General features: G+C 45.2%; 1 protein-coding gene across 1 annotated transcript in view; it reads left to right on the top strand.

The window, feature by feature from the left end:
• Positions 1-12,304, top strand: part of LOC128143618 (potassium voltage-gated channel subfamily KQT member 1-like) — a 506,641-nt gene extending 494,337 nt beyond the window's left edge. Inside the window, exon 16 of the mRNA XM_052790981.1 lies at positions 10,609-12,304. Coding sequence (XP_052646941.1) covers positions 10,609-10,764 — 156 coding nt within the window. The 3' untranslated portion in view covers positions 10,765-12,304. The remainder of the gene's footprint in view (positions 1-10,608) is intronic.
• The last annotated feature ends 268 nt before the right edge of the window (positions 12,305-12,572 follow it).

Below are 12,572 nucleotides of genomic sequence, written 5' to 3'. Positions count from 1 at the left end.
CAAGCACAAAAGAAATGTAAAAAGTCCACCGTTAAGATTCTGGATTTGGAAAATCTGCTTTACTCAGTCTCCTATTCTCAGTCAGTGTTTTAAATGCCCACGGACATCTCTATAGCTACAGAATGTATTATGCAATTAATTCTCTAGCTTGGGAAGGAGAAAAAAGAAAAATCCAGTCAAATTCATTCTCCCTGCCATCTCTTCTGATGCTCTGCATCCACAGTTCCTGTAGCTATAGCCAGTTTATGCACTGATTTATGCTGTCACACCCCACATATTGCTCAGACCCTTCCAGGTGCTGAGCAATCTCAGCTCAAGTCATGAACCGTTTCTTGCTGTGTAGTTGCTTTTGCTGCACGGTTTATGCCTGTGGCTTTTGCTGATCTGGGACCGAATGCTGTGGCTTGGTATGGCTGAGCAGACAGACAGACACCCTCAACGTCAGGTCACTGCGGCGGCAAAACCGGACCAGACAGTCTAGAGTCCACCCACTCACCGTGACTTTTTCAAGAATTCATTAAAATATGTGTGTGGCAGTGCTGTTAATCAGGCCTGGTATACACAAGCGAGCTAGTAAAATCCATCAAATGACAGATAAGCCAGACAGGCTAAAACCAAAGGGTTCAGCAAAGCATGTTTGAATCAGTAAGAATCAAGAACTGCTACGCCCTCAATCAGCACTGTCTGATAATATTTTACTTGCTTTGGGTTTCTGTGTTTTAATGAGCAAACAATGGTGTTTTGTAATCCTCATGATGTAAATACATAACACCACATTGTGCTTCTGTAGCTTCTTCCTCAAATTGTGTTGTGTGCATTAAGCAAGGCTTGCGGCATCCTTCAAAGGGTGGGAGAGTTTCAGTGAACTTGTTACTTAAAGATGACCCTAGAGACTTGGCCCTTGCAGAGTAGAGAAGAAATAAGGGCAGAAGTTTTCATTCACCCTTTTCAACAACGCATAGCGCAAAGGTACGGTTTTCACTTTCCAAGACCCTTACAAGTTAGCTCCTATGAAGCTTACTTCATCACTTTCACTGAAGTAGGGCACATCAAAATGAGTGTCCAGGCACAGGCTTGATTTCCTGACATCAGCACAAATCTGCGCACGGACCAGCCCTTAGTTTTGCTACAGGGTTTGGCTAAAACGGTATGACGATTCTTTCGCAGAGCTGAAAATAGAAGCCCAGATGGTGGCCTCCCAGTGACACCCTCTGATCTCCAGACAATCGTCCTTTTTCTTCCTGAATAATTTTTTTTCCTGGCATGACCACCATGCCACACTTCCAGCCTTGCCTCTGCCGTGTCCATTTCAATCCTCAAAGAGCCAACGGTAGGAAAGAGAAAGGAGAACCACCATCTTCTCTCCTCCTGTCCTCTTCCAACAGGGACTGATCTTCCTTTTTCCAATACAACTTACTTCCTTCTTACAGCCAACATTTCAGTCCCCATTTTAGATCACTCTTATCTTTTGTACATCTGTGTCTTCTGTGTTGTACCAAGGCTCAAACGTATCCAATTTCATGTGACTTCATGTCAGAAAGAAAAGAAATGGCAGATTATTTGATCCATGTGGTTAACAAATATTGATGAGGTTCATCCAGAAAGTGATTTGTCCTCAATGCAAGAAGGCTGTGCTGGGGAGTAGACAGGAGCTTGGGTTTATGAAGTTCTGGTCTAGTCCAACAAGAACTGCCTGGAACATTTCTAGTACCTACATGTCTTGCTATCTAGATCACCATCACCATAATGCCTGTGCTCCTCCCAGTAATAACACTCCCTCTCTCCATCTCTATTTGCCTTTCTTGCCAGCCTATAAAACCAGATGGACTGATAATTTGAAGTAAAGCTTTGTGTGTATGAGTACCGATGGAGAGCAGTTGTGTATCATACTTGTGATAAGGCATATAAATGTTACCTTGTCATACACAGTCCACCAGCTGTGCTAACTAGATGCTACCTTAAGTAGATGTCAGGTCAGTAGGCCTGGATTAAGGGAATTCACCCACTGATTTCAGTATCAGTAAGTAATCCTTGCAACTAAGCTGAGAAGAAACAAACCAGCTGCAGCACAGTCCAAAGTGTCCTCCCCATTACAGGAACTGGTGAAGCCTGTCTAGTCATAAGGCTGGTGAGGTTACATTTTGTTCTCATGCAGGAGATTTAATAGAACTCAAAAAAGCGAAAGTAAAGGCAAAACAATCCGAGTGTAGAAGGCTTGATACCATCTCTTCAAAGGGTTAGGTGAGGCGCAAACACTGAGTTCATCACACCCATCTAAAATGCTGAGCTTATCGCATCCAAAGGTTAGGGCCACTTCTTTCTCAGTGCTCCTTTGGCATCATTTAAATACTCAGTGCTTCATTTTCTTTTTCTTGTTTCTCTCTGTCCAGCATTGTTTAGAGATTTAAAAATTAAATTAATCAGCATCTCGGAGCATAAGTTCCAAGGTTGCTTTATTGTGAAATTAAGGCGTGACTCACAGTAGCTGCATATCCACCTTTGAGGCTGGACTAGCTTTGTTATTTTTGTGTGTTGTTTCTTTCCACGCTGGTTTTGCAGCAGGACTTGTAGCCACACAATATAATGAGCTGAGAAATGGCAGTGCGTCATCCAGGGTGTGGCTGAAGAGCGATGTCGCAAAGAGAGATGGCAAGATTACAGGGAGGATCTGAGCAGGATCTGGAGGAGAGTAAAGAACGAAACGTCCTGCAACAACAAAAATAACCATTTATGTATGTAAATCAAGAGAAAGAGAGTTCTGCGAAGTCTGATTTACCTACCGGGGGAAAATCAGGGGAAAAAACCCAAATGTTTCAAAGCACTGGCTGCAAACAGACACACAGGTGCATGTGCAAATAGCTAAAATGAGACAAACTCTGGCAGTAGTTACAGCACAGCCAGCAGCCGAGTGCTGCTGCATAACGGCAGCTGTGGAACGTTACTGTTGTGTCCACTCAAAGAGTGGCACCACTTGAATTCTTCAGCTAGAAACGAGTACTTCTGGGAGCAGTAGAAATTATGCTGCCTGGTTTCCTGTGGCTCTGTATTTTGTGGTTGATTATCCGAGGCTAATAAGGGGCAAGAGCTGAATAAAGCTTTTCCTGTGGTCAGGGCATCCTGTGTGGATTCTCCAGGGTCTAATAATACAGTTTACCTTCCTCTTCTGCCTTTCCTTCAATGAGGCACTAATTTGGATGTCTGTCTTCTGCACAAGTGCCCGACTTTCAGAAATCTGTCCAAACTTTTTATCTGTAAAAGGACTCCGACTCTCTGGCAAATGTGTGAAGCTGGCCAGTTTACTCCAAAGCTGCTGTGGCACCATATACACAGATACATCATCAGCTAAACCTCATTTGCTTAGGAAGCCAGGATTCATTTGAAAGAAAAATATCACACCTTCCCTGAAGCGGTAACACTGCTAACATAATCTGCGTGCTGACCGGGCCTGCTTTAGAAACCCAGGGCTGAACTCTTGAGAGTTGCTTAGCAATTAAGCAAACGGCATCTTACACCAGAAGCAGCAACCACAGACACAGGTCTTACTGCAGAAGTTCATCAGTGCAACTGTGGCATAGGAAATATAAAAATATAATGCTCACCAAAAGGGTACCAACAGGAAATACCCCAGGAACAAAGTGCAGAGGGATAGACCTTTGTGTTTCCATTTAAACAGGAAAGGTAGATGGAAACCAAAATAAATGAAGCTATACTTAAAATAAAGATTACTATATTCTAGGGCACCAAAGGTTATAACACCTGACCTAAGAATGGGTGGGGATGTTTGGGATAAAGGAAGGGAGGCCTGGAAAATTGTGGACTTATCTAGATAAGTTTCATGGAATGAAAATAAACAACCGATATCTGCTAAGGGGTACACGGAATAAGTCAAACAAGGCAGTTTGGTGGTTAATATGTTTTTGGTGTTTGTGGAGAATTGGGTCTGCCAGAACAATAGGCTGTCATGGAAGTGGGCTTTGTGTAGCTTCTGCTCATGTACCTGTTTGCCTGACCTTTGAGGTTAGTGGCAAAAGCTCCCATTGACTGAAGCTGGTCTTTCTGTGCTGTTTGCACCCTCAGCAGAATGAAGCGAGGAGCTGCACAGCTCAGTGTTGGGGCAGGGAGCGCTGACAGTTGGCTGCGAGACATTGACACACCACGGTGAGATCTTTCCCTGTGTACGTGCCACCTGGCAACCTTGCTTTGGGATACAGCATCGTTTTAGGATTGAGGCCAATTCCAAATCTGTTACAACTCATCCCAAAAACAGCCAGTTAATGGGAGCCTGTTCATCAAAGCCCTCTTGTTGTTGTTGTTGTTTTAATGCTAGTTCTCTGCTAATATGGATGCCAAAGTCATTTCATGAAGGATGCCATGGTAGATGCCAATTATCACTCCTCAGAGACTTGAAAAATAGTGGTGTAGATATATTTCTGTGCATATGTGTGTATGAGTCCTTTAGGAGACTCCAAAAGCTTATCCTAAAGGTATAGTCTTGCAAACTGTTGACCGTTCTGGCTCCAGTCCAGCAAAGCACTTAAATATTTGGTGAACTCAGCAAGAATCTTCACATGCTTCAAGCTAACACATCCATAAGCACTTTGCTGGACCAGGCTCACAGAGGCTGCACTAGAGCTGCTCCTTGCACAAGAGAAATCTCCCCAAGCTATTCGTGGTCTCTAATGGCTGGTGTGGCCATTTGCTTCCTCACAGACAGCTACCAACAGGCTACATCAACATTTGCATTGTCTGGCTATGCTAAAAACAAAAAAAAAACATGTTTCAGTGGCCTTAGCATTTCACCTCAATGATGTTTCTCTAACAGGGGAGAAGCAAGGTGAGAGGGAGGCAGTTTTGCACACAGTGCTGCAGAGAAAAGATTTCCCTTCCCAGAATCAGCAGTCTCTGGACAGCAATAAATCCACTCAGGGACATGCTAAAAAATAAAGCGATTCCTAAAATAAACAATTCAGACTTCGAACCGTATGATAGGCAATTAGTATGTTTGAATAATTGGGTGTAACTGTAGGCAGAGAGAAGCTACAAGACCAGATGTGCACATAAAGCTAAACATAGGCTTTACAGGATCTAATCAAATCAGTCCGCCATCTGGTACGAGAAGAAAAATCGTGTGACAGACCTGGTCAACACGAGAAAATGGCACGAATTTCTGGATAACGAGCTTAAGCTAAATCAGTATGTTACACAAGGCAGAAATGGAAGCATCCATAAAATGGATTGCACTAGTTCAACTAAATCACATCTGATTTTACTAAACTGATAGCATTTTCTCCTGTGAACTAGACCTTAGGTGACCTATCACAGATAACAAGCTGGGAATATTCAGAAATAAGTACATGCAAGGTAGAATAGCTCATGGCAGACAAAAGTTCACATACACTCTTCTCTCCATACAAAATAAATCCTACCCATCAGATGACTCTTCTCCAAGCAGTTGGTGTTAAAGCCCTCAAATCAAGTGTTTCTAAGTCAGAGCTGCAGCGAGTGGATCCTCCTTCATTCTAGCTCCCTTGAAAGCCAGGAGCTGCAGCAAAGGCTGGAAAGAGGGGAGGTGGTAGGGTCTTAGGGGGACATGTCTACGTGGTGGTAAACCTGTGAGCCCAAAGCTGGGCCAGTGCTAGAGAAGGGGTGTTCAGTGGGCTGAACTGAGGACTCCGGTGGTTCGGAGACCCTGGGCTGGGATGCGGTGTTTGCATGGCCGCGGCAGCTCTGGCCCCAGATATGGTTGATTTTGCAGTGTCAGCTGGAAAATATCGCATAACACCTTGCAGAGACTCTGGCAATGCCCTTGCTCGCCTTCTGTGGCCCACTGTCCTTTGGTGGCTCTTGGTCATCCATGCTTAGGTTTGCAGTTTGTTGTGGGATGAGGACAGCATGTCGAGGAGAGGAAGCCTGGGTGTCTCGTGGGGCTTCCAGAACCAAAGCACCCATCGTACAGTGGCTCCAGTAGCAGGGGATGGGGCTCCACAATGCAGTGTCTCTTCCAGTCCTCCACCCCGCCACGACACCTTGGGCTGTCCTGTGGGCACAGCTTCATAGTTTTCCCCACTTGAGTGAGGCAAACAGGAAGCCAAAGTCAATCTAGCTTAACCAAAAGCAGAACTTGCTGTTGCTCCATGACATTTTGATTGGTGACACAAACTGGGCTGTCTTCTCTCCCTCCTCCATTTCGTGCTGCATCCCCAGTACCAGCAGCCCAGACACGTTGCAGACAACTGCACGAAGGCTGTACAGCTCAGCCATTTTGATCAGTTCGTGTAGGACTGCTACAGGCAGGGAGAGAGCAGAGCCTTAAGGAGGTGACAGCAACTTTATTTGATTTATGGGGTTTAGCTTTTGATACAAAGCTCCACCTACTTAGCAACACATGAGTGTGTTTGTGGGTTTACAGATTTACTTCAGTGCTCCAGCAGACCATCTTCCCCTTCTGCTACTCCTCTGGAAAGAGTTCAAGTCAGTGTGTTGTGCTCATAATTGATATTGGCTTTCCCAGCCTCCAGGAATCGTATTAAAAAGATAGGCAAAACCTGGGGGGAGGGATATTTCTGGCTTAAAGTGAGAGGATTTGGGGGAGACCATGTGGCTACTCCAACTGAGTTTTCCACATATGCATTTTGTTTATGGTGTGCGTGTGCAAAACATGTCAGAAAAAAAGCTCTCAGGGGAGTTAGGAATCTGTCCAGCATTTGGCAAATCCCCAGCATGATCCAGCCCTCCTCCTCCATGCTGCTGCCATTCCTAGGGTCCCCTTCTCCACAAGGCATTTCTGCAGCAGGAGCCCACCGAGGTAAAAAGAGGTATTTAGAGACACCAGCTTTCACAAACAGAGGCTCAAAAGCAACCTCAAACGGCACATAGGTATTGAAAGCCAACCTGGTGCTCGAGGTGAAGGGCAGAGACGCCCTGCGTCCCACAGGTTGAGTGACCCAGTTCCCGTTCATGGCTTGCTGTGACTCACTGGAGCTGGTTGCAAGACATTTTATTTGTCTAACAGTCCTGCATATCACCATGGAGTCCAGCCCCCTTTCAGGGGGGGATGTTAAAATGAATATACATTTCAACACTCCTTCAGCTCATCTCGTAGCCCCAATAACAACAGTGTAATATTCTAAACTGCTTTTGCAAGTCTCCTTTCTACAGGGCAGTTGAAAGGATATAAAAGCATTTTAACAATTTTATAGATCGTCTCCGGAGCGCTTTTGTGATGTGGGAGAACAGAAGTTTTGTTGCCATTTGCCCGTGGACAGCTGCCAAACTCACCTGTCTCCACAGAGCCTGCGAGGGCCATATCACATCTCTCTGGAAACTCTGCAGCCAGCCCTGGATGGCTTCTCACTTTACTCAGCCGAAAAACATGTTGCACAATTTAACCCTTTGCCCGCACGCTTGCCTGGGTGTGTTACTCAAAACCGGCAACTCGTTCCGTTTGGGCTTAAGGAAAGTAATAGCTGCTAGGTGGTTTTGGAGAAACCTAAAACCAGGACTCTCTTGTGAAAAACCTGCACCCATGTGAAAAGTCTTCTAACCCTGCAAGTCATCCTACTGACTTCAGTCAAGCCTTGAAGTGTCCATAGCTTTCCTTTTGTCACTCCTTAATCACAGTTAACCAGCCTCCAAACTTGACCCTTTTTTAATAGGCTCCAATTCGACAAGGTACCTAAGAATTTGTCTTTTTGACTAAAGTTTTACCAGTCTAGTTGTATGTTCAAAAAGTAAGGCATATTTTAGAGCATCTGAAGCCAGAAAGTGGTGGCTTGAACCTGTGTATAAAACGCGAAGCTAAGAATTAGAAGAGATCTGCCACTGACCACATCTTCTTATGGGTCGCTTAATTTTGCATGGTCCTGCTTCTAATCTCAAAAATAACCACTAAAACCCTCCCGTGTATACAGTTGACACAGGAGAACTGAGCAGCTTCATTTGTTAATGTTCAGGAAATATTTGCAGATCCTTATGTGGAAGGTGTGACAGAGTGTAGTGTAATCTACTCCCTTATGTATGAATTTCTCATTTTCCCTCCCTACAAATGAATATTTACATTCTCCACCCTCCTCTTCTCCTGGAAAGAAAAGTGCATAAAATTATTCTACATCACATTCTTTTACTGCGTTGGCAAAATTCAGAGAAATACAGCAAGTTTAAATGACATGGAATATGCAGGCATAGCTTATCTAAGATCAAGCGTGCAGATCAAAATCAAGAAAGCCTCACAAAAGAAAGCCCCGAAAGATCTTTCATCTGCCTGATCCCATTTCCCTGCCTACACCTCTTTTTACCCTACTGTAAGGTATTAGTTCTGCTTTAGTTTCTGCTCTGCGCAACACTTCTGCTTAAGAAAGATTCTGTTGAGTCATTACCAGCATCAGCCAAACAGGCTTTTCAAGAATGGAGGAGAAAATAAATGCTGTGGTTTTTAAATTAATTCCATGCTGCTTAACCCTTAAACCACTAGTGACTTCCAGACTGCCAACCGAGTTAATGCTGAGCAGAATGTGTAGCTGTTGTGCCCGAGACGAGAGCACTGCCAGTGCTTCTGTCCATGACCACACCAGAGAGAGAGACCTACCGCAGGAGCATCGACCACGCTCTCCTAGCAGCTCATGAGATGCAGGAAAAGGCAGAGATGCCGCCGGCGGCGTGGGGTCAGGCTGGCCGGGAAGCGGCTGCACCTCTGCCGGACGCAGCCTCTGCCGGCGTCCCTTCCCCTCAACCAAAGAGCGTCAGCATCTACTCCAGTTGCTGTTTGACTGGGACTCACCCCAAGCCAGGCTTGGCACCAACCGCCCTGGACCTGGGGGGGGCTGCGGTGAGCAGCCCCCATCCTCCCATGCCCACACACCTTGCCCTGCCCACTCCGGTCACGGCTCGGGCAGTGCCGGCCATGCGCCTGAAAGCACGCGGGCAGAAATCCTAGTGAAGGGCTATGCCGTGTCACCCACGCCCTAAACACTCCCTCCTTGCTGCTTAAAAATTCTGCCCCAGATAACCCGCACGCACACCAAAGCAGAGGCAGGGAGAGGGGCTCTTCTACTAGAAGACAGTTGGCATGAAAGTAGAAATGAAAGAGAGACGAGCACATCTCTCCCTCCGTGAGGTAGGAGAGAGACTCCACTCCTCCTTCCCCCGGCAGGTTGTACATAGGAGAGACTAGTGGTTGCCAAAATGATATAACATGAATAAGCTCCTGGTACCTCGAGGTTTGAGGGGCCCCCAGGGGAGCAACACTTGGAGTGAGAAAAGGCAGAGGAGGGGAAAGCGGATAAGGTGATTTTCTTTGCCTTGGTTTTTAAAGCAATCTCATCCTGCTAAACTTTCAGTCCATGCTGCCAATGGCTATTTCCAAAGTTATCTTTGCACAGAAAAAGGCTGGAATCCTTCTCTCTCATTCTCTCTGTCTCCCTTTTTAATGAAAGCTCAGTTTAGATCTGATATCACTTTAAAAGGTTTGCTATCAAAGTTTATTAGACCCACTGGGACAGATCACAGTTTTCAGAGGCTCAGAGTTTCACAGCAGATAACTGTAAAGTGAACTATCCAATGTTCTTCAAAATGCTCATTTTTCTTGGGCTCATCTATTAAACAAAGCTGCACTGTATTCAAGCATCATTAGAAGCAATCCCAGTTGCTTACACGATGCTGGCCACGGTTTTGCCATTAGACCAAACTAGAGCAGTCAGCGGTCCCCAGCCTGTCCCACTGGGTGAGCGGGACGCCATTTGCAGGGAAGGCAAGCCCTACCAGCGCAACGGGGTAATGCCTGCTTGGTGGTCCTAGAAAAGGCCAGAATTTCACAAAAGCAGTAGGAAGTATGAGAGCAGTGTCCCTTTAAAAATCCAGATTTGCCTTTCCCTACTTAAAAATAATAATAACTAGAAAAGACTCCTCTGCCTAGGGACTACGCCTGAGAAATTTCAGCTGGAAAGCAAAGAAATGAGAGGAGGGATTAGCACGTCAAGCTTCCTATAGAACAGTTGTTCTTTTTTTTTAATGAAGTCATTGGTATTATTATGTGGTTTTCAGTAGGCTATCCTCCTAACAATGCATGGGAATAAACACCGTATCTGGTAGGATCTCTGACTGTAACATCTATCACAGAGGCATCTATTTACAGTGTGAAGGGAGGGGAGCTGTTTTGTTTCCCAAGACAGTAATGGAAAGCATGATGTCCTACAACTAAGGGTGGTGAAGCACTGGGAGAGGTAGTGGGAAAAAACATTCACCATAAACCGAAGAGCGAAAGAGAGTTTCGGGGCAGATATTTGCAGGATGCATCATCACCGAGAGAAGCTGGCAACCCTGGGAAAAGGCTGAGACAAAATGGCTGACTCAAGGGGTCAAGTCCTCGGGCCACCGACGTCCCGTCCTTCTGCTGCCACTTCACACGGCTTTACAGCCTTCCCTGTGACTTCCCAGCGCCATTCGATCTCTCCAGAGCAACAGGCTAGACAAAACTCAGAGGAGCTGGTCTTCCTCAGACGCCCACGCTCCATGCCAGGCTTTATCCATCCAGAGCTTTTGGCCAGTGAATGCCTCTCACCAGAAGCATGTGCGACCATTTGACAGCTCGTCTGCTTTCTGATTCCTTAACAGGTCATGCAGATGGACCAGAAGCTAGATGACATCCTGAACACGCTCCAGGCTCAGTTCGGGGATCAGCCGCAGGCACAGATGTCAGGACCAGCCACCCCACCTGTCAGCCAGCTACAGACGACCTCGGATTCCCCCCCAGTGAACCGGAAAATTTGAAAGCCGGAGGACAGCCACATGTCACCCTCTCATTCTTTTACGTCCGGTTATTTTTAAGTCTTGGTGTGTCAGGATTCGGCTGTGTCGTGGGTGAAATGAAATATTCTGCTGTAGTAGGTTAAACAAAAAAATGAGAAGCAGCAGCAAGAAGACAGTCACGACCCTAGGAGAGCACATAAGGTTTGCACCTGTTTAATTAGCCATCGTTAGCTAACCTCTGTCAGCCGATGGCGGTCCCGGGCAGCCAGCCCCATTTAGGCTCACTGCACACGCACAGGGCACGCTGTTGAGGTAAAGCATCCGAGCGAGGGTTAGGATGACCCATTCGTGGGCGCGGAAGGGGAAAAGGACTGGGTTTTTGGCATTTAATCACTAAGTTTAATGCTCACAGCATGCCCAAAAGGGGGAAAAGAGCCAGCATTTGAACATGAAACAAATGGAAATCAGTGAACAGGAAAATTAAACAGCATGTTTTGACTTCTACCAAGCAGTGAGGATCATAAGAAGGGCAGATTTATATGCTACTGCGAATGACAAAGTAAAGACAACAGGCTACTGATTAAAAATATGGAAGTGTATACAGGCTGGTTGACATATGAAAGACTGAAGCAAAGACTTCAGCTAATTAAAGCAAAGGGTTGCAAATGAGATGAGATGCATGTTGGAACAGACAGGCAAGAGAGATAGTATCTGCGTAGGCTTACTGCACAAGAACACTGTAATAGCTATCAGCTACGCTGATGACTGTTATGCAAAATGTTCTCAAGCTTTTACCTTCATTCAGCAGTGGTTGTTGACTCCAGTTGCCTTAATTTTAACATAAGAAACCTGTACGGTAATTGGCTGTGAAATATCTGTAAAGCTCAGTTCAAGTCACTGAGTAACAGGGTGCTGCAGGAGGGCTGCAGCTGTGATTGAGAATGGCAGGGTTTCTTAAAGAAAACAGAAATGCACATACTGTTGATGAAAGTTAATCGCTGTTTAAATAAACTGCTGTATAGAATTTTAAATGCTAGATTCTTTTTTTTCCCTTGTAATCTGGTTGCAAATCGAGTGCATATGCTGGCTGACATACTGTCACTGTGAAATGGATCTTACCTGGCACTCCGGAAAAGGGATGATACAACACTGTTGCTAAATATGTAAATAATAAACCAAGCTAAAAAGGGTGCAGTGTTATTTACTCAAGTCTTTTTAATATATTTGCATAACCAACCTTTGAATGAGCGGAAGTCTGCAGAGCAAAGACCTGATTCCTGGGAAATCCTAAATATATTCTATTCCCACTCATATCCATGGAAGCAAAGCCTGCACTGCATTTAAAAGCAACCTGAAAGACTGGTCCCTTAATAAGCATTTATTTGGACCAATGACTGGTCCATTTCAATGTAATCAAATTAGCTTCTAACTATTACCTGTCCCTTTAAAACTCTTTCCCAGGTTTGTGTGTCTGGGAATTCAAGCTTGGAAAGAGCACAATGAGACTGATTCCAATCTTTAGATTGCAGGCGCGTCTTAGACAGAATATTAATGATGTGTGAGAGGCAATAAAAAAAAAAAAGCAATGTGGTTTTAATTAAATCAGCTGACAAGCCGCCGTTCCATCTTGTCTGATTACTACAGAGTAACTGAACATGACCAAATACAGCATGTAACATGGGAAAATGGTAAATAATCATTGTCAGAGCATTGAGTTTCTCCTGGCTTTCAGTCAGGGTCATGAGCTTCTGCAATGGTCCTTCATATAACCTCACTGACTCTGGCCACTCAGAGCTAAAAGGGCAACTGGACACCAAGGGTAGGAACCA

This window comes from Harpia harpyja, chromosome 6 (genome assembly GCF_026419915.1).
Source record: "Harpia harpyja isolate bHarHar1 chromosome 6, bHarHar1 primary haplotype, whole genome shotgun sequence".
NCBI lineage: Eukaryota > Metazoa > Chordata > Aves > Accipitriformes > Accipitridae > Harpia > Harpia harpyja.
This window is presented reverse-complemented; position numbering and strand designations above follow the sequence as displayed.